This window comes from Cnephaeus nilssonii (genome assembly GCF_951640355.1).
Source record: "Cnephaeus nilssonii genome assembly, chromosome: 4".
NCBI classification, from domain to species: Eukaryota; Metazoa; Chordata; class Mammalia; order Chiroptera; family Vespertilionidae; genus Cnephaeus; species Cnephaeus nilssonii.
Window position 1 is genome coordinate 101,051,047 of NC_137075.1, and position 22,224 is coordinate 101,073,270.

Consider the following 22,224-nt stretch of genomic DNA (forward strand, 5'->3'; position numbering starts at 1 on the left):
TGAGTGTAAGCTCCGCCCCGGAACTGCGGACCGCGCCGCAGCTTCCTGTGGCGTCTGCTGAGGCGGTTGGCCGGGTGGCGACTGAGAGAACCGCGCGGCGTGTCCACACGGTGCGTGTCGGCGGGAGAGGAGCTGGGGGTGCGCTCCCGGGCGCCCATCGCGGGCCTCTCCAGGTCGCGATTCGTGAGTGCGGAGAGGGCGGCCGCCGGCCCAGCCAAGCAGCCTGCGGATCTCGTCGGTACCCCTTCCGTGGGCGTCAGGGCCCGGCGGCCGCGGCTTCTCCGCTTCGGGCCGCGGTTCGCGCGTGAGACGAGGCGCGAGCGCGGATCAGGGGGCCGGGCGAGGAGGGGCCCCGCTTGGAGGAGCCCCGCTTGCTCTGCAGGCCGCGGTCTGCGCGCCGTGTGCGTGAGCATCGCCCGCGCCTCGGGGTCCGTGAACTGGGGTGCTCGTGAGCCCGGAGAGCAGCGTCGGTGGGCGAGCCTTCCTGCGGGCAGGTGCGCTCGCCTCGGGAGGCGCCATGCTGAGCGGTTTTGGACGTGCGTCACCTTTTTGTAGTCGCGTGTTGAGGACCCGGTAGCACAAATAGCCACATCACCCCAATTTTCCTGACGAGGAAACTGAGGCGCCCAAAGGTCACCCGTAGGTCCAGCACAGACTCAGCTGGCGAGTGGTGGTCGGGCTTTGAACCGGAGTTCACGTTTGTCTTTTTTTACAGGATATTTTTCTTAGCTTTTCTGAAAAGGGAAAGCATGGATCGACTTCCGCTCAAACTAGACATGCTTAAATGGTTCTTAACCCCCTTCACAGGTGGTGAAAAACCTGGATGCTTTTGAGCATTTGGCAAAGGCCAGCATGGGGGAACAGGCATTTATTTGCCCTCTCTGTGCAAGACTTGAAAAGGAAGAAAGCTGTGCACTTAAAAAAAAAGTGTGTTTGTGTGTGTGTGTGTGTATATATATATACATATATATATATATCTTTATTGATTTCAGAGAGGAAGGGAGAGGGAAAGAGATAGAAACATCAATGATGAGAGAGAATCATTGATTGGCTGCCTCCTGCACGCCCCCTCCTGGGGATCAAGCCTGAAACCTAGGCATGTGCCCTTGACCAGAATGGAACCTGGGACCCTTCGGTCTGCAGGCCCATGCTCTAGCCACTGAGCCAAACCAGGTAGAGCAAAGCTATGCACTTTTATTAAAGCTGGCCCCTTCAGCTGTCCCCCTCATCCCCCCGACTAAAAAAGCAAACAATTTTATTCTGCCTTCAAAATGGCTTGGGTGTGGCTGACTTCATCCTCCATTTTGTGACTTGAACATGATTAGGCCCTTCTTCCTTTTAAAAAGATGAGAGCACAGGTTCAGAGAGGATTACGCAGGGCTTTCTTTCCAAGGGCTCACAAGCAGTAAGAATTGGGTCTGGGGTACTTGGCTCCATCGTCTGTGATCCCTCTCTTGCAGCCAGGCGGCCTGCTTTGTGGGTGTATTTCTTTCCTTCCTTGGTGTTCCCTAGCTGGGAGCGTCAATGTAGAGACGCCTTTGTGTCCTCACTTCTTTGCAGGGCCTGGCATTCTATAGGCTGCTTAGAAAATATCTGTTGCCTCAGAAGCCATGCTTCTCAGTTGCCAACGTAATGGAACATTTCTCTCTCCTTTTCAGCCACCATGAAGTTGAAGGACACAAAATCAAGGCCAAAGTCACCAAGCTATGGCAAGTTTCAGAGGAAGGGAATCAAGGTTGTGGGAAAATGGAAGCAGGTGAAGATTGACCCAAACATGTTTGCAGATGGACAGATGGATGACCTGATATGCTTTGAGGAACTGACAGATTACCGGTTGGTCTCCCCTGCCAAGAATCCCTCCAATCTCTTCTCAAAGGAGCCCAAGAAGAGAAAGGCCCAAGCTGTTCCAGAAGGAGAGGAGGAAGGAGAGTGTAGCTCTCCAAAGAAAAAGATGAAGTTGAAGAAGAGCAAAGATGTGGAAACTGAAGGAACCAGTGCCCAGCCCGAGTGTGAGGTCAAAGCGGCTGAGCCAGAGCCCCAGGGAGATGGCGCAGTTGGTCCTGATCCTGAGGTAGGGGAGATGGCATCAGGAAGCCCGGCCCTGACTGTTCCAAAAAAGAAGAAAAAGAAAGAGAAGAGAAAATTGGAGCCTTCCCAGGGAACTACTCCAAAGGTGCCCAAAAAAGCCAAGACATGGCTGCCTGAAGTGCATGACCAGAAGGCAGATGTGTCAGCTTGGAAGGATCTGTTTGTACCCAAGCCAGTTCTCCGTGCACTCAGCTCTCTAGGCTTCTCTGCACCCACACCAATCCAAGCTCTGACCTTGGCTCCGGCCATCCGTGACAAACTGGACATCCTTGGGGCTGCTGAGACAGGTAAGGGCACCTTATCTGGACTGAGCCTTTGGCTGCTAAGGCTGGGTGACTGGGAGGAGGGGATGTTGGGAACATAACCAGGAAAGCACTGTTAAATGAAGGTGTTTAGAAGTCAGCCAGCTCTGAGTTGTAATCTGCCTGTTCTTGATCAGTACCCTAGGCAAGTCACCCTATCTCCTGAGCAGTATATGCCCATTATAAAATAGATAACAGCAGCCTATTTCTTTTGTGTGTGGGTTAAATGTAAATGCCACAGTAAAGTAAAATTGAAGTCATTGTAAGTGATCTGCAAGTGGTAGTTTTTTTCCTGTTCTTGAGGCTTTTCTAAGTGGCTCAGAGGAGTAGAGTAAGGCTAAGATCAGTCCTCTGGAGAGGTAGATCTTCATTAGTGTAAGGAAGAAGTGTCCAGTTCTCAATTGTCCAAAGATAAAAAGTGCTGCTTTGGGAGTTGGTGAGTTGATTGTCACTGGAAGGATCTGAGTGTGGTGGATGTTTAGTAGGTGGATTTTGTAGACAGATTTGGCATGAGCTGCCTGTTGGGATTAGGCATTGTTTAAAGTTCCCGCATTCCCCAAGTCACCTAAGACTTTGTGAAGCAATGACAGGTTGACTTTCCCTGGGTGGACTAAACTACTGAGTGGGGGGAGGAGCTTATACTGCCTGGAACTGTTAGTCCAACTAGACCAGTGGTAACATATGTGTGTGTGTGTGTGTGTGTGTGTGTGTGTGTGTATGTATTTCAAAATTGAACTATCAGCTATTAAAGTGTGAATACATTTTTTTAGGACATCCTCTATATGCATATGTATGTATGTATGTATGTATGTATGTGTATATATACACTAGAGGCCCGATGCACGAAATTCATGCAAGGGGCTCGGCCCTCGCAGCCGTGGCTTTGTCCAGAAGGTCATCCAGCTATCTGGTCTAATTAGCATATTATGCTATTATTATACTAGTGGCCCGGTGCATGAAATTCCTGCAGGAGAGGGGGGGTCCCTCAGCCCGCCCTGCACCCTCTCCAATCTGGGACATCCCTCTTGAAATCCGGGACCTGCTGGCTCCTAACCACTCACCTTCCTGCCTGTCTGATTGCCCCTCACCACTGCCTGCCGGCCTGATCGCCCCCAACTGCCCCCTCCACTTCCGGTCTGATCACCCCTAACTGCCCCCCCCGACCCCTGCCAGCCTGCGTCCCCCCAACTGCTCTCCTCTGCTGGCCTGTTCGCCCCCCCATTCCCACCCCCCCGTGTCAACCTGCTTGCCCCCACTGCCCCCCCCTACTGGCCTGATTGCTCCCAACTACCCCCCCCCCCCCACTGGCCTGCTCACCCCTAACCACCTCTGCCTTGGCCCTGCCACCATGGCTTTGTCCGGAAGGACGTCTGGCCTCCTGGAAGGTCTCCCGTTCTAATTAGCATATTACCCTTTTATTAGTATAGATACACACACACACACACACACACACATATACACATATAAATAAAGTGAGCCATATATATATAATTTCAAGTTTCCAAGGAGCTATGTTAAAAATGTAAAAAAGAAGAGGTGAAATTAATTTTAACAACATATTTAACCAATTTTATATAAATCATTTAAGTATGTAATTTATGTAGAATTGTTAATGAGCTACTTTGCATTTCTTTTTATATTAACTTTTGAAAATCTGTATTTTGAACTTGCAACACATCTCAATTTAGAGTAACCACAGTTTAAGTGCCCTGTAACCTTATGTGGCTAGTGACTACTCTATGGTACGGATAGGACTAGACCCATGGTTGGCAAACTGCGGCTCGTGAGCCACATGCGGCTCTTTGGCTCCTTGAGTGTGGCTCTTCCACAAAATACCATGGCTTGGGCGAGTCTATTTTGAAGAAGTGGCATTAGAAGAAGTTTAAGTTTAAAAAATTTGGCTCTCAAAAGAAATTTCAATTGTTGTACTGTTGATATTTGGCTCTGTTGACTAATGAGTTTGCCGACCACTGGACTAGACCATCTAGACACTTAGTGCCTTCTGAAAGTGGTCAGGAAGCTTGGGATGAGTTCCTGTGTAACAGACACATAGATGGAAGAGCGAGGAAACCTCATGAGAGGGGAATGAAGGTAATAATGACTTAGAACATTTACTTAGAATTTAAAATGTGTCTTGCCCTATGTTAAGTTCTCACAACCACCCTGAGGTAAGTTCCCTTATTCCCATCTTACTGATGTGGAAACTTGGCATCACAGAGGATAGACAGAGTCACTAAACCTGCACAGCTGAAATCTGTGGTGCCTGGATTCTAGACTGGATCTTTGTGCTTTGGTATGTGCAGAAGCATGGAAATGGGTTTCTGGATGGCTGGTAGGCAAGGTTCTGTGAGCCACTGTGGCTAAAGCCTGACATTGGGAGTTATACCACAGCTCCTATCAGGCCATCGCATGGAATGTTGTGAATCTGCAGGTTCAAGATTCAAAAAAGCTTGGGGCTGTGGACAACTGCTGCCCATGTAGATAATGAGTATACCCACCACCCCACAAGATGCTTTGGACCTCTTTGTAATCTCTCCTTCCCGGGCCTCCCTCCTTTTTCATCCCCAGGCAGCCTCTTATATTTCCACTAGAGGCCCGGTGCATGAAATTCGTGTGTGTGTGTGGGGGTGTCCCTCAGCCCAGCCTGCACCCTCTCTAATCTGGGACCCATCAAGGGATGTCCAAATGCTCGTTTAGGCCCGACTGCCTGTTTAGGCCCGATCCAGGATTGGGCCTAAACGGGCAGTCAGACATCCCTCTCACAATCCAGGACTGCTGGCTCCCAACTGCTTGCCTGCTTGCCTTCCTTATTGCCCCTAACTGCTTCTGCCTGCCAGCCTGATCACCCCCTACCACTCTCCTGCCAGCCTGATTGATGCCTAACTGCTCCCCTGCCAGCCTGATTGCCCATAACTGCCCTCCCCTGCAGGCCTGGTCACCCCTAGCTGCCCTCCCCTGCAGGCCTGGTTCCCCCGCCCCCCCCCCCCCCCAACTGCTCTCCCCTGCAGGCCTGGGTTCCCCCGCAACTGCCCTTCCTTGCAGGCCTGGTTGCCCCCAACTTCCCTCCTCTGCCGGCCTGGTCACCCCTAACTGCCCTCCCCTTCAGGCTTGATCGCCCCCAACTGCCCTCCCTTGCAGGCCTGGTCCCTCCCAACTGCCCTCCCCTGCTGGCCATCTTGTGGCAGTCATCTTGTGTCCACATGGGGGCAGGATCTTTGACCACATGGGGCAGCCATCTGGTGTTTTGGAGTGATGGTCAATTTGCATATTACTCTTTTATTAGATAGGATTTTTCCTCTTCCTTGTGCTTTTCATTTTATATTTTACAATGCATTAGGAATCCCCAAATACATTTATGTTATTTTTGCTTTAGATGGTCAGTTATTTTTAAGAGAAGTTCAAATAAGAAAAAGGCATCTTTTGTATTTATTCATGTTACTATTTTTGGTGCTCATCATTCCTTTTGTTGATCCAAATTTTCTTCTGCATGAAAGACTTCCTTTAATATGTTTTTTTTTACTTCAGCTCCACTGATGATAAATTGTTTCAACTTTTATATGCCTAAAAAAGTCTTTATCTTGTATTTGCTTTGAAAGAAATTTTTGCTGAGTGTAGAGTTCTAGATTTTCAGTTATTTTTTCAGGTCTTCAGATACAAATATTGTTACACTGTCTTCTAGCTTTCATTTTTCTGTTGGAAAGTGCTATTTTTCTTTGAAGTTTTATGGATCTGATTTTGCTCTTTTATTCTTCTTGTTTCTGCTTATAGCACCTCATTTCCTTGTGAGTTTTTAATACTGAGAGCTGTTCGTTTTCCTCTGAAAATTCTTTGGGAGAGTTCTTTCAGGCCTATGATAAAGGTTTCTTTGTCCAGAGTTCATTTTCTTGTTTCTGCTTGGGCTTTGTAACTTTGGAACTACTTTAAGTTCTCAACTCTAGGAGTTTTGTTTTGATTGTTTTGACCACCCACATGATAGAAATTTGGACTCCATATACATTCAGAGGCCATTCATTCTTGTCTAAGCATACACAAAAGTATGCCAATTTAAAATTTTCTCAAAAACTAAGATTTTATTTTTCTTACTTCCTCCTTCCTCACCAAAGAAAGGTCTTGAGAAAGAACTATTACATATGTCCATTTCTTACACACCCCCCCCCCCCCAATGTGTTCTTTAGCAACAACAACAACAAAACACACATACAACTTGCCCATCTCTTTAGGGTTTCATTGCTTGGACATTTGTCCCTAGTTCATCATTGGTGGCGTCAGGTTTCAACGCCAGTTTGCCAGATTTTCCTCAGGCTCCTAATTATAGGTGCAGTGCTGTAAGGGAGCCTATGCAGGGTGGGGGGGCTTTGGGTTGGTCGGGGTGGTACTTTGCCATTCCAAGGGTTCCTTATTCTGTGTAAAGAAACCCAAACAAAAATATGTGCATCTGTTGATTCACACTGTTCTTGCTTGTTTTGTCTGTTTACTTCTAAGGCAGTGGGAAAACGCTGGCCTTTGCCATTCCCATGATTCATTCAGTGCTGCAGTGGCAGGTGAAGAAGCCTACCCCAGCTCTGAGTAACACAGCAGCGCCACCTGGTGAGACTGGAGCTGAGACTGGGTCACCAAGCAAGGCTGGAACTGAGTCTGGATCCTTGTGTGATGAGCTGGGGATAGAGGGTGAAGCACTGCCCAATGAGGCTGGAACGAAGGCTGGAGCAGCACCCAGCAAGGCAGGAGCCAAGACGGGAGCTGCCGTCTCAGACCAGGTGCTGCCCTCCTGGGATGATGATGCTGGTGAAGGACCTTCTTCCCTAATCAGGGAGAAGTCCATCCCCAAACAGGATGAGGACAAAGAGGAAAAGCTTGATGAAGAACAGACTGGAAAGCTACAACAGGAGTTTGATGTCAAATCCGTCACCTGTAAATCACATGCAAAGCGTCCTCTACTTGGGCTGGTTCTGACTCCCACCCGAGAGCTAGCTGTCCAGGTCAAGCAGCATATTGATGCTGTGGCCAAGTTCACAGGTGAGGTTTAATTCCATGTAATGAGTATTTCCTGAGAGGGTCCTAGGTGCTGGTGTGCAGAGGTGAGCGAGCTGTGGCTATTGCCCTCTAGGGAAACTTTTCTCGTCTGCCAGACAATTATGCTCTACAGAAAATTGAGTGCCACTTTCTCAGTTGTCCTAAGACACATAGCTAATGCCATTCTAGATGCACAGGAAATTAATTTGTTGGGTATAGTGGATACTTAGGGCAGGTTTTGACAAACTACCTGATTTTGTAAATAAAGTTCAGCCCACCAAGGAAGAGTGAAGTAGAGTTAGTAGTTGTTTTTTAAAGACGTTTTTATTGATTTTTAGAGAGAGAGGAAGGGAGAGGGATAGAAACATCAATCATTAATCAGCTGCCTCCTGCATGCCCCCTATTGGGGATTGAGCCCACAACCTGGGCATGTGCCCTGACTGGAAATCGAACCCGTGACCTCTTGGTTCATGGGTCAGTGCTCAATCTCTGAGCCATACTGGCTGGGCAGTAGTTGTGACAGACCATTTAGCCCACTAAGCCAAAAATGTTTATGATTGACACTTTAGGGAAAACTTTGCCAACCTCTGCCTTATGGCATTAGAACTTAATTCTCTCATGGAATTCCTTTTGGGGAGAACCGCACAGTGGGAGTGTGTATTTTATAGTAAAAGCAGCAGTTATTTACCAACCCTCACTGGGTGTGAGGTACTTTGCTAAGCGCTTTGACTGCTGCTTCTGTGTGTTTCTTCCACACTGGATACCTCGAGAAGTCCTCCACGAGGGAGGAGAGAACACCAGGCACTGGAGGAGACTCAGATGAATTCTAATTGAGGGGAATGGGCAGGCTTCCCCGGGAGGTGTGTCACAGCCACAGGTAACATTATTCCCAGTTGTGCAGCATTGCTCAGTTTTTCTGGAGCTGTTGTGGTTGGAGAGGGGGGAATAGAAAGAAAGGAGGTTGGGGAAGTAGGCAAGGCCCAGATCCCAGACTTGGAAAGTCCTCTAGGAGTGGCACCAGCAGTCAGGCCATGCCAGCTCTTTCAGCATCCCCTGCAGTGGGGAGCTGTGCTGGTTTGCCTCTGCTAATCTGGGGGTGCCTGTGTCAGCTGTGGAAGAAAGCAGCTAGACTGAATAACGGTGTCCCTTATGTTTGTGTACCATAGGAATTAAAACTGCTATTTTGGTTGGTGGAATGTCCACGCAGAAACAGCAGAGGATGCTGAACCGCCAGCCTGAGATTGTGATCGCCACTCCGGGCCGACTGTGGGAGCTAGTTAAAGAAAAGCACCCTCATTTGAGCAACCTTCGGCAGCTCAGGTGAGAGACAGGAGCTCCCTCACCCCCTGTTCTGAAGTGGGTCTGAGGTGATCTGGTAGTGTGTGCAGTGCCATCTCTCTGCCACAAAGTGTCATGATGTGGTACCAGCTAAACTTTGGCCTTCAGAAAACCAAACATGTATGAGGGAGATTAGTTGAGGCCCTCACGGTGTGTGTGTGTGTGTGTGTGTGTGTGTGTGTGTGTGTGTGTGTATGTGTTGAGGGTGGGGGTGGTAGTAGGATGCTCTAGATGATTTCTCTTACCTGCTATTAACCAGCGAATGTGGGACTGTCTGGATCTGCAGGTGCCTGGTGATTGATGAGGCTGACCGGATGGTTGAGAAAGGCCACTTTGCTGAGCTCTCACAGCTACTAGAGATGCTCAGTGACTCCCAATACAACCCAAAGAGACAGACACTTGTTTTTTCTGCCACACTGACTCTGGTACATCAAGCTCCTGCTCGAATCCTTCACAAGAAACATACCAAGAAAATTGACAAAACTGCCAAACTTGACATCCTCATGCAGAAGATTGGCATGAGGGGCAAGCCCAAGGTCATTGACCTCACAAGAAATGAGGCCACAGTGGAGACACTGACCGAGACCAAGATCCATTGTGAGAATGATGAGAAAGACTTATATCTGTACTACTTCCTGATGCAGTATCCAGGCCGCACCTTAGTGTTTGCCAACAGTATCTCCTGCATCAAACGCCTCTCTGGGCTCCTCAAAGTCTTAGACATCATGCCGCTGACCCTCCACGCCTGCATGCACCAGAAGCAGAGGCTCAGAAACCTGGAGCAGTTTGCTCGCCTGGAAGAGTAAGTCAGGCCTGTCCCCAGAGCCCAGCCTCTAGCCATTGGGTCAGGGTTGCCAGGATGGTGGGGAGATGGTGGGAAGCTACCTTCTGTTATGGGGCCTTTTCAGTATAAGGTGCCCTTGTTTTGAACAGTATGAGGCAGGCTTACCCTGTCTAGTACATTTGGTTTCTGGTAATGCCCAACAGAAATGTCCTTAATAATGAACAGTGGTGACAGTAGTACCTACCATAAGAATAGAGTAAGTACTATGATGCATTTTCGATACATCACTACATTCATTCACTTCTAACATTCTTGAGAAGAAGCAGAGTAGATTGATGGTAAGAGAACAGATTGGAAGCAGACTGCCTGAGATCAAATCCTGGCTGTACCCTTCTAGCTGATCAAATTCTGTTTCAGTTTTCTCATAATTAGTGTAATATTAGAAGCCACCTCAGAGGGCTGTTGAGAAGATTAAGTGGATTTGTACATATAAAGTGTTTAGAACAATGCCTGGCATGTAGTATATACTTGCTTAATGATAGTTTTACTATCACTTGTTATCGTTATTCTCATTTTATAGGTGAGAAACAGTAAGGACTAGAAAAGCTAGGTAGCTTGCCCAAGGTTTCTCAGCCTGACAGAGCTGGGCCTCCGACCAGAGCTCATGCTGTGCCTTACATGCTGTGCTGTCGTTGACCATCTGCTTCAGGGCCAGATGATGCTCAGGCAGCAGGGTGCAGATTATCAAGCTGAGGGCCTGGCCAGTTGAGGGTGACTCTGAATTGGCATTTGTCCACAGTGTTTTTTTTGTCAGGTTACAGGGTGATTAGTTTCTAGAACAAGTGTTTGGTTTACCTCCCTTTGAATGTTGGTAGATAGAGTTAATTGGTTTACTGGATCAGGGGTTGGCAAATTGGCCCACAGGCCAAATCTGGCTCAGTGCCTGTGGTTTTTTTTTTTGTTTTTTTTTAATTTATTTTTTTAGAGAGAGAGAGAAATATCCATTTGTTCCACTTATTTATACATTCATTGCTTGATTCTTTTATGTGCCCTGACCGGGTATTGAACCCGCAAGCTTGGCATTTGGGGACAATGCTCTAACCAACTGAGCTATCCAGCCAGGGCTTACTGCCTGTTTTTATTTTATTTTAACTTTTCAAAATATGTTTTCATTGATTTAAAAATATATATTTTAATTGATTTCAGAGAGGAAGGGAGAGAGAGATAGAAACATTGATGAGAGAGAATCATTGATCAGCTGCCTCCTGCACGCCCCCTACTGGGGATGGAGCCCACAACCCAGCCATGTGCCCTGACCAGGAATTGAACTGGTGACCCCCTGGTTCATAGGTCATCACTCAACCACTGAGCCACACTGGCGGGGCTGCCTGTTTTTATTAGTAACTTTTTATTGGGACACAGCAAGGCTTATTCATGTATTGTCTGTGTCTGCTTTTGCACCATAACAGCAGAGTTGAGTAGTTTCAACAGAGACTATTCACCCACAAAACCAAAAATAATTTACTACCTGGCCTTTTATGGAAAGAGTTTGTTGACCTTGACTTAGAGCAATGGTTTAATGTTTGACAACCTTTAATTTGCATCATATTCCCCATCCCTACCTCAGAGATACAGGGAGTTTGGACCCTGAAGGGCCCAGAATCTTGTTTTTAAGACCTCAAGTGCTTTCGATTTTCCTCGAGCTGTACATATATTAAGAAACATCACTCCACACATACTATCAAGTGCTTACTATGAACCAGGTGCTGTTCTAGGGACTGGTAATAGCACAGTGAACAATGCAGTCTCCTGGAGATTACATTACAATGGAAGGAAATAATAAGTTGAAAAGTAAGTATATAAAAAAAGAAGAAAAGTAAGTGTATGGCTTGTCAGGTGGTACTAAGTGCTAAATAGTCAAGTTGTGTGAGGAGTTGTGCAGACTGTGTGTGTGTGGCCAGGGAGGCTTCTCTGAGAAGGTGAGGTTTGAGCAGAGAGGGGAAGTAAGGAAATGTGAGTATCTGAGGAAGACCTTTTAAGACCTTAGGTATAGCAAGTGCAAGGGCTTGACGGCAAGGGCATGTTGGGCAAGTTTGAGGAAGAGCAAGGACATCTATGTGACCGGAGGGAAGTAAGTGGGAGGGTGACCGGAGATGAGGTCACCGACCTGGAATATGTGTGGCTTCACGGAAGTCACTTGAGGTGGTCTTCAGTATTGCAGAGTGTGGCTTGTTGATTACGGCCATGTATGTACCTTGGGTAGTTAATCTCTCTGAGCCTAAGTTTCTGAATCTGTAAAAGGGAGACACGTACATAGTATCTCATAGTGTGTTTGTAAGGGTTTATAGTGCTTAGAGTACTCAGCAGGTGGTAAGAATTTGATTAGTGATAGCTATTGGGTATTATTAATGAGCTTTCTTTCTCTATCACAGTTGTGTTCTCCTGGCAACAGATGTGGCAGCTCGGGGCCTGGATATTCCTAAAGTCCAGCATGTCATCCATTACCAGGTAGGGGCATCAGGGAATTTGTAGATAGTTCCCAGAACAGTATCAAATGGGGAATTTTTAAAGCAAAGGTTGGGAGAGGGAGGAGGAATTGTTGGTCCCAAGGCCTCATGCAACAGAGAATACCACTGGCACCTAGTGAACAACCAGCTGCTGCCACTTGGCTTTGTCTGATATCAAAGAGCCCCTCTCTTTTACTTGGGCAAGCTACATGCTATTGCCGGGTTAAAGTCTCAGTTTCTTCCACGAAGTGGGGATAATCAGTTTAGCATATAGAGCTTGAGCTTAAATCCCAGCTTGAGCAAGTAGTTTAGTCTCTTTGTACCACAGTTTTTGCATTTGTTAAGTGGCAGTTATAGTATCTAATTCTTAAGTTCTTATTAAGGTAAAGTAAGTTATTACATGTGAAGAGCTTAAAAAGCTATGTAGCACAGCATAAGCACTTAAACAAATCTTAGCAGCTCTTGATACTGACGTCAATATTAGTGTACACCCCTAGTGAATATCACGGTTTGATGTGTATTGGCTGCCTCATTGTTGGTTACTTTTGGCCATGTTACTTGGCATCTCTGGTTTCAGTGTCATTGTTTGTAAATGGAGTAAACGCTACCTACCCCATAGAGTTATTACTAAAATTAAATGAGCTGATGCTGATTAACACCTAGCACAGGGAAAGCGCTCAAATAAAAGAGAGCTATTCTGGCATTATTATTTCTCCTTTTTTGTCTTTCTTGCTTTAAAAAATTTCGGGAACCAGTTCAATTTAGCAAATCTTCTTTTTGGGGCAGAGGCTGGGTCCGTCTTTGTAAAAGATATCTGGTGAACACTATACAGTTCTAGCCCCTAAGAAGTAGCAGATCCACTAGAGGAGATGAAGTGACTGCAGCCATAATTTAAGGCAGAAGACAATTAGAAAGTTTCAAAATATAATGGGAGAGAGCCCTGGCTGGGCGGCCCAGTTGGTTAGAGCATTGTCCCGATATGGTGTTTTGCATATATATATACACGTGTATGTATGTATGTATGTATGTATGTATGTATGTATGTATAGATATATAATGGGAGGGAGAGGTAGCTTCTAGTTTGGGAGGTTGGAAAGTGCTTTCTAAAAGATGCTTGGCATGTAAAGGTAGAAAGGATGTGAGCATGTAGAGGTAGGAAAGGAAGGAGGAAAGAACACGGGGAAGTGGGCAGTTAGCTGAGTGAGAAGAGGCGGGTATGTTGGGAGAGGAAAGTGAAGAGTGACTGCCATTTTCCACTTGAGTAGTCTGGGGGCCTGAACCAGGGCAGGGGCATGGGAGGGCAGAGCCTGCACAGTGAACGGGCAGTAAACCTGGGGACAGTTTGAATGTGGGACTGGGAAGGGCTGGATCAGTCCACGGTGCTGGAGAGGTTTCTAGCTGTCTGGCTGAGAGGGAGGAGGTCCCAGCATTGGCCTGCTGGTCCTGAGGGGAGGAGCAGTGCTTGGTGATGGCCACAAGGTGACCTTCCAGTTCCTCCCTTGGCAGGTCCCTCGCACCTCGGAGATTTATGTCCACCGAAGTGGTCGAACTGCTCGTGCCACCAACGAAGGCCTCAGCCTGATGCTGATTGGGCCTGAGGATGTGATCAATTTTAAGAAGATTTACAAAACCCTCAAGAAAGATGAGGACATCCCATTGTTCCCTGTGGAGACAAAGTACATGGACGCAGTCAAGGTAACAAGTGAAAAGCCAGTGCTAGTGAGGGGAGGGTCATGCTCCCTCACCTTGGAAGTATAACCCTTGGAAACTAAGTAATGGTTCTTCCAAGAGCTAAACAAAGGGGTTCATTAAAAAAATGGAACGGGGCCCTAGCCAGTTTGGCTCAGTGGATAGAGCGTCGGCCTGCACCTGAAGGGTCCCGGGTTCGATTCTGGTCAAGGGCATGTACCTTGGTTGCAGGCTCCTTCCCAGCCCTGGTCAGGGCTCCTGCAGGAGACAACCAATTGATGTGTTTCTCTCACATTGGTGTTTCTTTTTTTTTTTTTTTTCTTTTTACTTTACTTTTTATTTATTTATTTTTTTAATTTCTTTATTGATTAAGGTGTCACATATTTGTCCTCATCCCCCCATTCCCATCCCACACCCCTCCCCTTGGATGCCCCAACCCTCTGTTGAACTTAAGCATTGGTTAGGCTCATATGCATGCACACAAGACCTTTGGTTGATCTCTCCCCCCTCCCCCCACCCTCCCCTATCCTCCCTCTGAGGCCCGATAGTCCGATCGATGCCTCCTTGTTTCTGGTTCTGTTCTTGTACATCAGTCTATGTTGTTCATCATTTCCCCTAGATGAGCGAAATCATGTGTCACTAGAGATATACTTATAAGAATTGAATGTGCGACGAGCAAAAATAGTTATGCTGACAGGCAAATGAATCAGTCTGTAGTGAGTTTCTTTCTGGACCAACAGTTCTTTTGAGACCCAATATCAATGTCCACCAGTTCCCTATGAGTACATGTCGGCACTGACCCCTCAGCTCTGGATGGTGGACAAATGGTGGTAATGCAGGTCCGACTCCCTCTGGTTTGGTCTCGGCCGGACCCAGGGGCACTGATTCACCCGGATCCAGGGGCCCACGGCCTCACCCGGACCCGGGGCCAGGCTCACCCGGATCCAGGGGCCCACGGCCTCACCCGGACCCGGGGCCAGGCTCACCCGGATCCAGGGGCCCGCGGCCTCACCCTGACCCGGGACCCAGGCTCACCCGGATCCAGGGGCCCGCGGCCTCACCCGGACCCGGGACCCAGGCTCACCCGGATCCAGGGGCCCGCGGCCTCGCCCGGACCCGGGGCCAGGCTCACCCGGATCCAGGGGCCCGCGGCCTCACCCGGACCCGGGACCCAGGCTCACCCGGATCCAGGGGCCCGCGGCCTCACCCGGACCCGGGACCCAGGCTCACCCGGATCCAGGGGCCCGCGGCCTCACCCGGACCCGGGACCCAGGCTCACCCGGATCCAGGGGCCCGCGGCCTCACCCGGACCAGGGGCCCGCGGCCTCGCCCGGATCCAGGGGCCCGCGGCCTCACCCGGCTCCAGGGGCCCGCGGCCTCGCCCGGACCCGGGGCCCAGGCTCACCCGGCTCCAGGGGCCCGCGGCCTCGCCCGGACCCGGGGCCCAGGCTCACCCGGATCCAGGGGCCCGCGGCCTCGCCCGGACCCGGGACCCAGGCTCACCCGGCTCCAGGGGCCCGCGGCCTCGCCCGGACCCGGGACCCAGGCTCACCCGGCTCCAGGGGCCCGCGGCCTCGCCCGCACCCGGGACCCAGGCTCACCCGGCTCCAGGGGCCCGCGGCCTCGCCCGGACCCGGGACCCAGGCTCACCCGGCTCCAGGGGCCGGCGGCCTCGCCCGGACCCGGGGCCCAGGGCTCACCCGGCTCCAGGGGCCGGCGGCCTCGCCCGGACCCGGGGCCCAGGGCTCACCCGGCTCCAGGGGCCGGCGGCCTCGCCCGGACCCGGGGCCCAGGGCTCACCCGGCTCCAGGGGCCGGCGGCCTCGCCCGGACCCGGGGCCCAGGGCTCACCCGGCTCCAGGGGCCGGCGGCCTCGCCCGGACCCGGGGCCCAGGGCTCACCCGGCTCCAGGGGCCGGCGGCCTCGCCCGGACCCGGGGCCCAGGTCTCACCCGGCTCCAGGGGCCGGCGGCCTCGCCCGGACCCGGGGCCCAGGGCTCACCCGGCTCCAGGGGCCGGCGGCCTCGCCCGGACCCGGGGCCCAGGGCTCACCCGGCTCCAGGGGCCGGCGGCCTCGCCCGGACCCGGGGCCCAGGGCTCACCCGGCTCCAGGGGCCGGCGGCCTCGCCCGGACCCGGGGCCCAGGGCTCACCCGGCTCCAGGGGCCGGCGGCCTCGCCCGGACCCGGGGCCCAGGGCTCACCCGGCTCCAGGGGCCGGCGGCCTCGCCCGGACCCGGGGCCCAGGGCTCACCCGGCTCCAGGGGCCGGCGGCCTCGCCCGGACCCGGGGCCCAGGGCTCACCCGGACCCAGGGGCGCACGGCCTCGCCCAGACCCAGGATTCAGCCTCACCCAGACCCAGGGGCGCATGGCCTCGCCCGGACCCAGGGGCACGTGGCCTCACCCGGACCCGGAGCCCAGCCTCACCCTGACCCAGTTCCCAGCCTCACCCAGACCCAGGGGCACGCGGCTTCACCCGGATCCGGGACCCAGCGGGGTTTCGTCTTCTTGATCCCAATTCCTGTTGGTCAATTCCCTCTCAGCAATTCCTTCGGCCATTTTCTCAGAGTTCCAGGGCAGCCACCGCAGAACTCGTTGGGCGGCGGGCTCGGCGATGCTCCGGTGTGCCCGGTGCGCGGCGGCGGGCTGGTCCGGGGTGGCTGCGTCGGCCCTTGGGTCTGCAGCGGTGGCCGGTCGCCGAGCGTGCGCACCTGGCCGCTTCCGGGGTGTTGAGATTCTTGAAGGACTCGGAGGTCAGCAAGCGCGTAGTCTCCCACCCCATGTCTCCCAGGGGCTCGTCTGTCCGTGCTCGGCAGCGAGTGAAGCCTTCCCCTCAGCCGGAGACCGCTGGGGGAACTGCGCCGAGCACGTTCCAGGCCGCCATTGTGTCGCCTGAGCCATAGTTTTTAAAGTGTGGTCTTTGGGTCACCGGCATCAGCTTCATCCCGCGTACCCCTCTCTTTTATTCTAGTTGTATAGCATCCGCTCAGTTAGCCCTCCGGTGGTTCTGGATGGTGTCCGCTCCGCTCTCCCGTTGTAGTCTCAAAACCGTTGTGGTAGGCAGCAATCAGGCTTCTGCCCTATGCCTCCATCTTGGTCCTTGTTTGTATAGTTAAGTCTTGATTGTTGTTGGTGTCACTGGGAGGAATTGTCCTCCAGGCCTATTGGCCGTGCGGACCCTCTGTGTCTATAAAGGAAGAGTTGCTGTGCGGGAGACACGCCTATGTGCCGGGTCTTGGTGCAGCAAGGCTTCGGCGCTCACTGCGTCTGCCTCTTGAATGTGTCCCTTATGGGAGTGGTCGAAATCTGATGTCATCTCACACCGACCACTAGATGCCTTCGTTTCTGGGTCTCCAATGGAGTGTAGGTCAGCTATTGCCTGTGGCCCCTCAGCAGGAATTACAGCATCCCTTATATTCGTGACCTGTTTCGGTGTCTTCCCCTTTTGGCTGCCTCCCTATCGCTCAGCTTCCCCAATCTCCCTAGGTGGTCGCTCTTGATACCCCCCTTTGTGGGCTGAGTGCAAAGTCTTGGTGTTGTTAAGCCTTGATTGCTGTTGGTACACTGGGAGGATGTGACCTCCAGTCCAATTGGCTGTGAGGATCAGCTGTGTCTATGCCGGGAGACAGCCCCATTCAACTAGACTTGCAAAATTGTAAAAGCCTCTGTGTTCAGCTTGGATGGGGCGGAGTTACAGGGCGGAGCCTACCGCCTTGGCTTCCCGTCAGCCCCGCCCTATGAGGTTCCTGTGTCTCAGTGTCCCTCTGTACTCCCAGCAAACACCTCTGAGAGAAAAGCGCCCTGGAGTTTCGCGCGCTGCCAAACAGTCTAGTTTCTCCCCCAATGAATCTGGATTCCCAGATTCTCTCCCGGAACTGGGTTTCCGTGTAGTCAGAATTGGGGCTCACCTCAGTCTGGCGCTTTTGTCTCCTTCCCTCCAGGGCGACTCAGCGGCACAGTCAACAGCCCATCCTCCGCGCACAATCCTGTGTGCGCCTCCGGTGCTCTGCTCTTCGCCGCCTCTCTGCATCTCTGCCTTACAGTCCAGCTTTCCCCAGTATGAGCATGGCTTCCCCGGGTCTTTCCCGGAACTGGGGTTCAGTGCAGTTGGAACTGGGGGTTCAGCACAGTCCGGAGCTTTTGTCTCCTTCCCGCTAGGGCAATCCAGCGGCACAGGCAACAGACCCTCCTCTGCGCACATTCCCGTGCGCGGCTCCGGCGCAGCTCCTCTGTGTCTCTGTCCCACAGCCCAGACTCCCCCAGCATGAGCCCGGCTTCCCAGGGTTTCGCCGGGCACTGGGGTTCAGTGCAGTCGGAGCTGGGGTTCAGCACAATCTGGCGCTTTTATCTCCTTCCCGCCAGAGAACGCCAGCCAGGCGGCCAGCCGCCCCTTCCTCTCCGGCTCCGGCTTCCCCGCACGCGCGCGGGCTCGTGTCTCCGCCCGTGTCTCCATACCTCAAGCTTTTACGGCTTCTCTGATTTTCCTTGTGGTTTTCTTTTTCCTTCTAATTGTGCGCATTTCAGTCAGCCAGCTTTCCTGTGGTTCTGGATGATGTCCGTTTTGACTTTTAGTTGTGTTTTTGATATTGTTGTGCCCGGCTGCAGGTTAGGTGTTTAACCTATGCCGCCATCTTGGTTTCTCCACATTGGTGTTTCTGTCTTTCCTTCTCTCTTTCACTCTGTTAAAAAAAAAAAAAAAAAAAAGGAATGGGGCACTGTACCTGGCATAAGGGCGAAAGACTGAGTAGCCACAAATGAGGCATTTTCTTCCTGACCCTTCACTGTCTGTCTCTGAAGCCTCCACCACCTCCTCTGCACGCAGTGAGCCCTGCTGCCTGGACATCCTGCGGTGGTTGCAGGGAAAGGAGGTCAGCGTGGCTTGCTGAGGCAGATACTCAGGCTTTGTCACAGTCCTGAAGCAGATGCCAATAATTCCCACCTTTGGGGTTTTATTTTAACTTAGCAGGCATTCCCTGCTTACTGTGGGCCAGAGTGCATCAAATAGCCCAGTTGGTTAGAGCGTTGTCCCGATATGATGTTTTACATACACACACATACACACACACACACACACACACACACACACACACGTATGTATGTATAGATATATAATGGGAGGGAGAGGTAGCTTCTAGTTTGGGAGGTTGGAAAGTGCTTTCTAAAAGATGCTTGGCATGTAAAGGTAGAAAGGATGTGAGCATGTAGAGGTAGGAAAGGAAGGAGGAAAGAACACGGGGAAGTGGGCAGTTAGCTGAGTGAGAAGAGGCCGGTATGTTGGGAGAGGAAAGTGAAGAATGACTGCCATTTTCCACTTAGGTAGTCTGGGGGCCTGGAAGCGGGTGCATTCTCTGTGGAGGTCCACTGGCTTGTGAGGCCGACCAAGTGCTAAAATTCAGGACAAATGGAGCACTGTGGTCCAGTGGGCACATGGTCGAATTGGTAGGAGATGAGGTTTTCTCCAAGCCTCCTGAAGATAGAGCTATGAAGAGGTGAAGAGATGAAATTCCAGGAACTGAGGGAGCAGAGCAGTTGGCTCCTCTGGCTCAGCAGGCATGTTAGCCATGTGGGGAAATCGGTGGGAGATGCAGATGGAGCGATGGAGACGCAGGTTGAAGGAGATGTAGAGGGAGAGGTGGAGCTGCAGGTGGAAAGGTGGGGGTGCACAGGATAACCTTGAGTAGGAGGAATAGGAGCCACCCTGGCTTTTTGTGGCTCCTTTCCCTCACATCGCAAGCTCTGTCTGTCTGCCGCGGTCACTGCAGTCCGACCACAACACCCATGAGAGGGAGACGTGAAGTGCTTTTCTCAGAGGAGAGCGTGAACGAGAGGGAAGGCAGTTCTGTGTTTCACTGCGGTTGAGAGCTGGGCCCTAACTCCAGACTGTTGGGGTGCTTCAGGGTCTCAGCTCAGCCGTGGAAGCCAGCTGTGGTGCCCGGGGAAGAGTGTCCTTTGGACACTGTAACTGCAGTCCGCCTAGGAGGCTCCAAGGGGGCAGTTCAGGGTTGTTTGGATGCCGGCTCTTGTGATTTCCTGTGTGCCACGTTTCACGAGTGCCCTCTGCCTTTTTATGAGGAACCACTTGTTTCCAAAAAAGGATCACAAGAGCATGTTTTTTTAAAAAATTCATTTTTATTGATTTCAGAGAGGAAGGGAGAGGGAAAGAGAGCTAGAAACATCAATGATGTGAGAGAATTATTGATCAGCTGCCTCTTGCACACCCCATACTGGGGATCGAGCCCACAACCCGGGCATGTGCCCTGACCAGGAATCGAATGTGACCGCCTGGTTCATAGGTCGACGCTCAACCACTGAGCCATACCGGCTGGGCTCAAGAGCATTTTTAAACAAGCTTAAACAGACTTTGCTTCCCAGAGGCCTGAACCCTTTGTCAGATGAACACTTTCTGTTCCTCCCCCCCCCCCAGGAGCGAGTCCAGTTAGCTCGGCAGGTTGAGAAAGCCGAGTATCGGAACTTCCAGGCTTGTCTGCACAACTCCTGGATTGAGCAGGCGGCTGCTGCCCTTGAGATTGAGCTGGACGAGGAAATGTACAAGGGTGAGTGGGCTGGACGGACCTTGAGCAAGGGCGAGTTCAGCTTGTTTTCCCTTCCACTCTGCCTTGTTGGAACCTCCCCACACCATGGGTCCTGTCACTGTCGGCAAGATGCCTTTTCCTTCTTTGTGACCGGCCCTTGTCCCAGATGAGCCTAAAGTCCTCGGCCTTGCTTCCCTCTGTCTTGTTTGTCTGGAGCCTTCCATTACCACCCACATGTGGCCAGACTGCCCATGTTTGAGTGCTGGCCTGTTTCCTTAACTGGATGTTACCAGGTCAGGTTTCTTAATCGCCCTGTGCCTGGGTGTCCTCATTTATAAAATCCGGGTTATAAAGTACCTACCTCACAGGGGGTCAAGTTATTAACTATTGTCATTACTACTCTGCCTGTCTTCCAAGCGAACGAAGCACTTGGGTCATCAGCTCACCTGATCTCCATGGTCTCCTGGCATAAACAGGATAGTTATGCTGTGCATAGGGAACTAGGGTCACAGAAGAGAAGTCATTTGTGCAGGAAAACAGCCCCACCACCAGGTGTTTCCTGAGCCCCTCACTCCGAACCTGGGCCCGAGGCTCAGGATTCAGGGATGCGTCAGTGTGGTCCCTGCTCTTGAAAGTTCCCGAGTCTCAGAAGTGGCAGAAGCACATCTGGAACCGACAACACGAGAGTTAGGCCCATTGCTCTTTCCAGCCCACAGTGAGTAGCTCAGCTGGGGTGTTGGCATCTCGGTGCCAAAACCAAGAGTCAGAGGCAGACATACTACTGTGTACTCAGCATAGAAGCAGGAACCAAACCACTGGGCTTGGTGACAGTGAGCTAGTCCTCCTGGTAGCTCGAGCTTGGGGCCTGGGCTGTAGATAGATGAGGTTCTGCTGCCCTTCGCGAGGACAGGCCGGTGTGAGCCCTTGGGCTGTGCCCGCCCCTGCAGGGTAGTCACAGTGCTGCGGGGCAGACGCAGGGGAGCTGGGCTGCATAGACGTGTCCTGTCTCCTGAGGGTTTTCTAACTTCGAGTTGTCAAACCCCAGGCTACAAGTGGGTGGGGGGTGTAGAAAGAAAACTGGTAACATGTCTGGAGATTTGGGTTCTAATCTGTTTGACAGCTAGCTCTGTGACTTTCAGCAAGTGACCTCTGAATTTCTTGGACTGTAAAATTAAGATAATTCCTGTCTTAGAGGGTTTTTGTGACAGGTAAAGGACAGAGTGGCCCTGAGTGTCCCTCCTAAACTGTTAGAAGTCCGACAACAACAGCGTCTGCAGAGAAATTCTGAGTCTGCCTCTCCAAAAGAGTTCCAAAACATTTCTCCTCACGCTATCACCATCAGGGGAAGTCCTCAGGTAAATGTGATCTTTTTGTACTGTGTTTCAAGGAGGAAAAGCTGACCAGCAAGAAGAGCGTCGGAGGCAGAAGCAGATGAAGGTCCTGAAGAAGGAGCTGCGCCATCTACTCTCTCAACCGCTGTTCAAAGATGACCTGAAGACCAAGTATCCCACTCAGTCTGGCCAGCCGCCCGCGCTCAGGCCTGCTCCGAGGAACGGTGAGTCCGCTCTGAGCTGCCTCTCCAAACAGAAGAAGAGGAAGCCAAAGCCCAAAACAAAAGAGCAGCAGCAGCAGCAGCAGCAGCAGGAGCCCCAGCCAAGTACAAGTGCAAATCAACTGCTCTGAGGCAGCCTGCTGTGGCCACACATGGTTCATGCTCTCTGGTTCTGTGGGCCACCTTCACCTTTCCTTTCACTCCACTGTCAGCCCGGTTACAGAAATCTCTCTCTCCCACGACGCCCCATGGCAGGAGGGACCTCATGCAGATTTGTGTTGTTTTAAAGTAAGAATTCTGTGCAGCAGCTTATGTGTTTCTGTATTTCAGTGTTTATAGGCTTGTATGTTCAACTTGATTTCCTTAATTAAAAATAACCAGCATGTCATCCTGTGTTTTTAGCCAGAATATGGGGGATTCT

General features: G+C 51.5%; 1 protein-coding gene across 2 annotated transcripts; it reads left to right on the forward strand.

Moving 5' to 3' along the window:
* Positions 1–30: 30 nt before the first annotated feature.
* Positions 31–22,186, forward strand: DDX24 (DEAD-box helicase 24). Of its 2 annotated transcripts, none has more exons than XM_079768116.1 (9): positions 31–110; positions 1,659–2,375; positions 6,873–7,406; positions 8,570–8,723; positions 9,028–9,543; positions 11,958–12,033; positions 13,539–13,727; positions 20,143–20,272; positions 21,639–22,186. In XM_079768116.1, exons 2-9 carry the CDS (start codon positions 1,664–1,666, stop codon positions 21,932–21,934), a joined length of 2,607 nt encoding a protein of 868 aa, XP_079624242.1. In that variant the 5' UTR covers positions 31–110; positions 1,659–1,663; the 3' UTR covers positions 21,935–22,186. The 2 variants fall into 2 exon arrangements, with proteins under 2 accessions (XP_079624242.1, XP_079624243.1); XM_079768117.1 differs by lacking the exon at positions 31–110 and adding an exon at positions 145–494.
* The last annotated feature ends 38 nt before the right edge of the window (positions 22,187–22,224 follow it).

What these genes read in the sequence shown, in the direction of transcription:
- DDX24 (XM_079768116.1), top strand. Translation starts at nt 1,664, where the DNA reads ATGAAGTTGAAGGACACAAAATCAAGGCCAAAGTCACCAAGCTATGGC. An exon ending in CCTTGGGGCTGCTGAGACAG is followed by an intron (nt 2,376 to 6,872) that starts GTAAGGGCACCT and finishes TTTACTTCTAAG; the next exon opens with GCAGTGGGAAAACGCTGGCC. An exon ending in TGCTGTGGCCAAGTTCACAG is followed by an intron (nt 7,407 to 8,569) that starts GTGAGGTTTAAT and finishes TGTGTACCATAG; the next exon opens with GAATTAAAACTGCTATTTTG.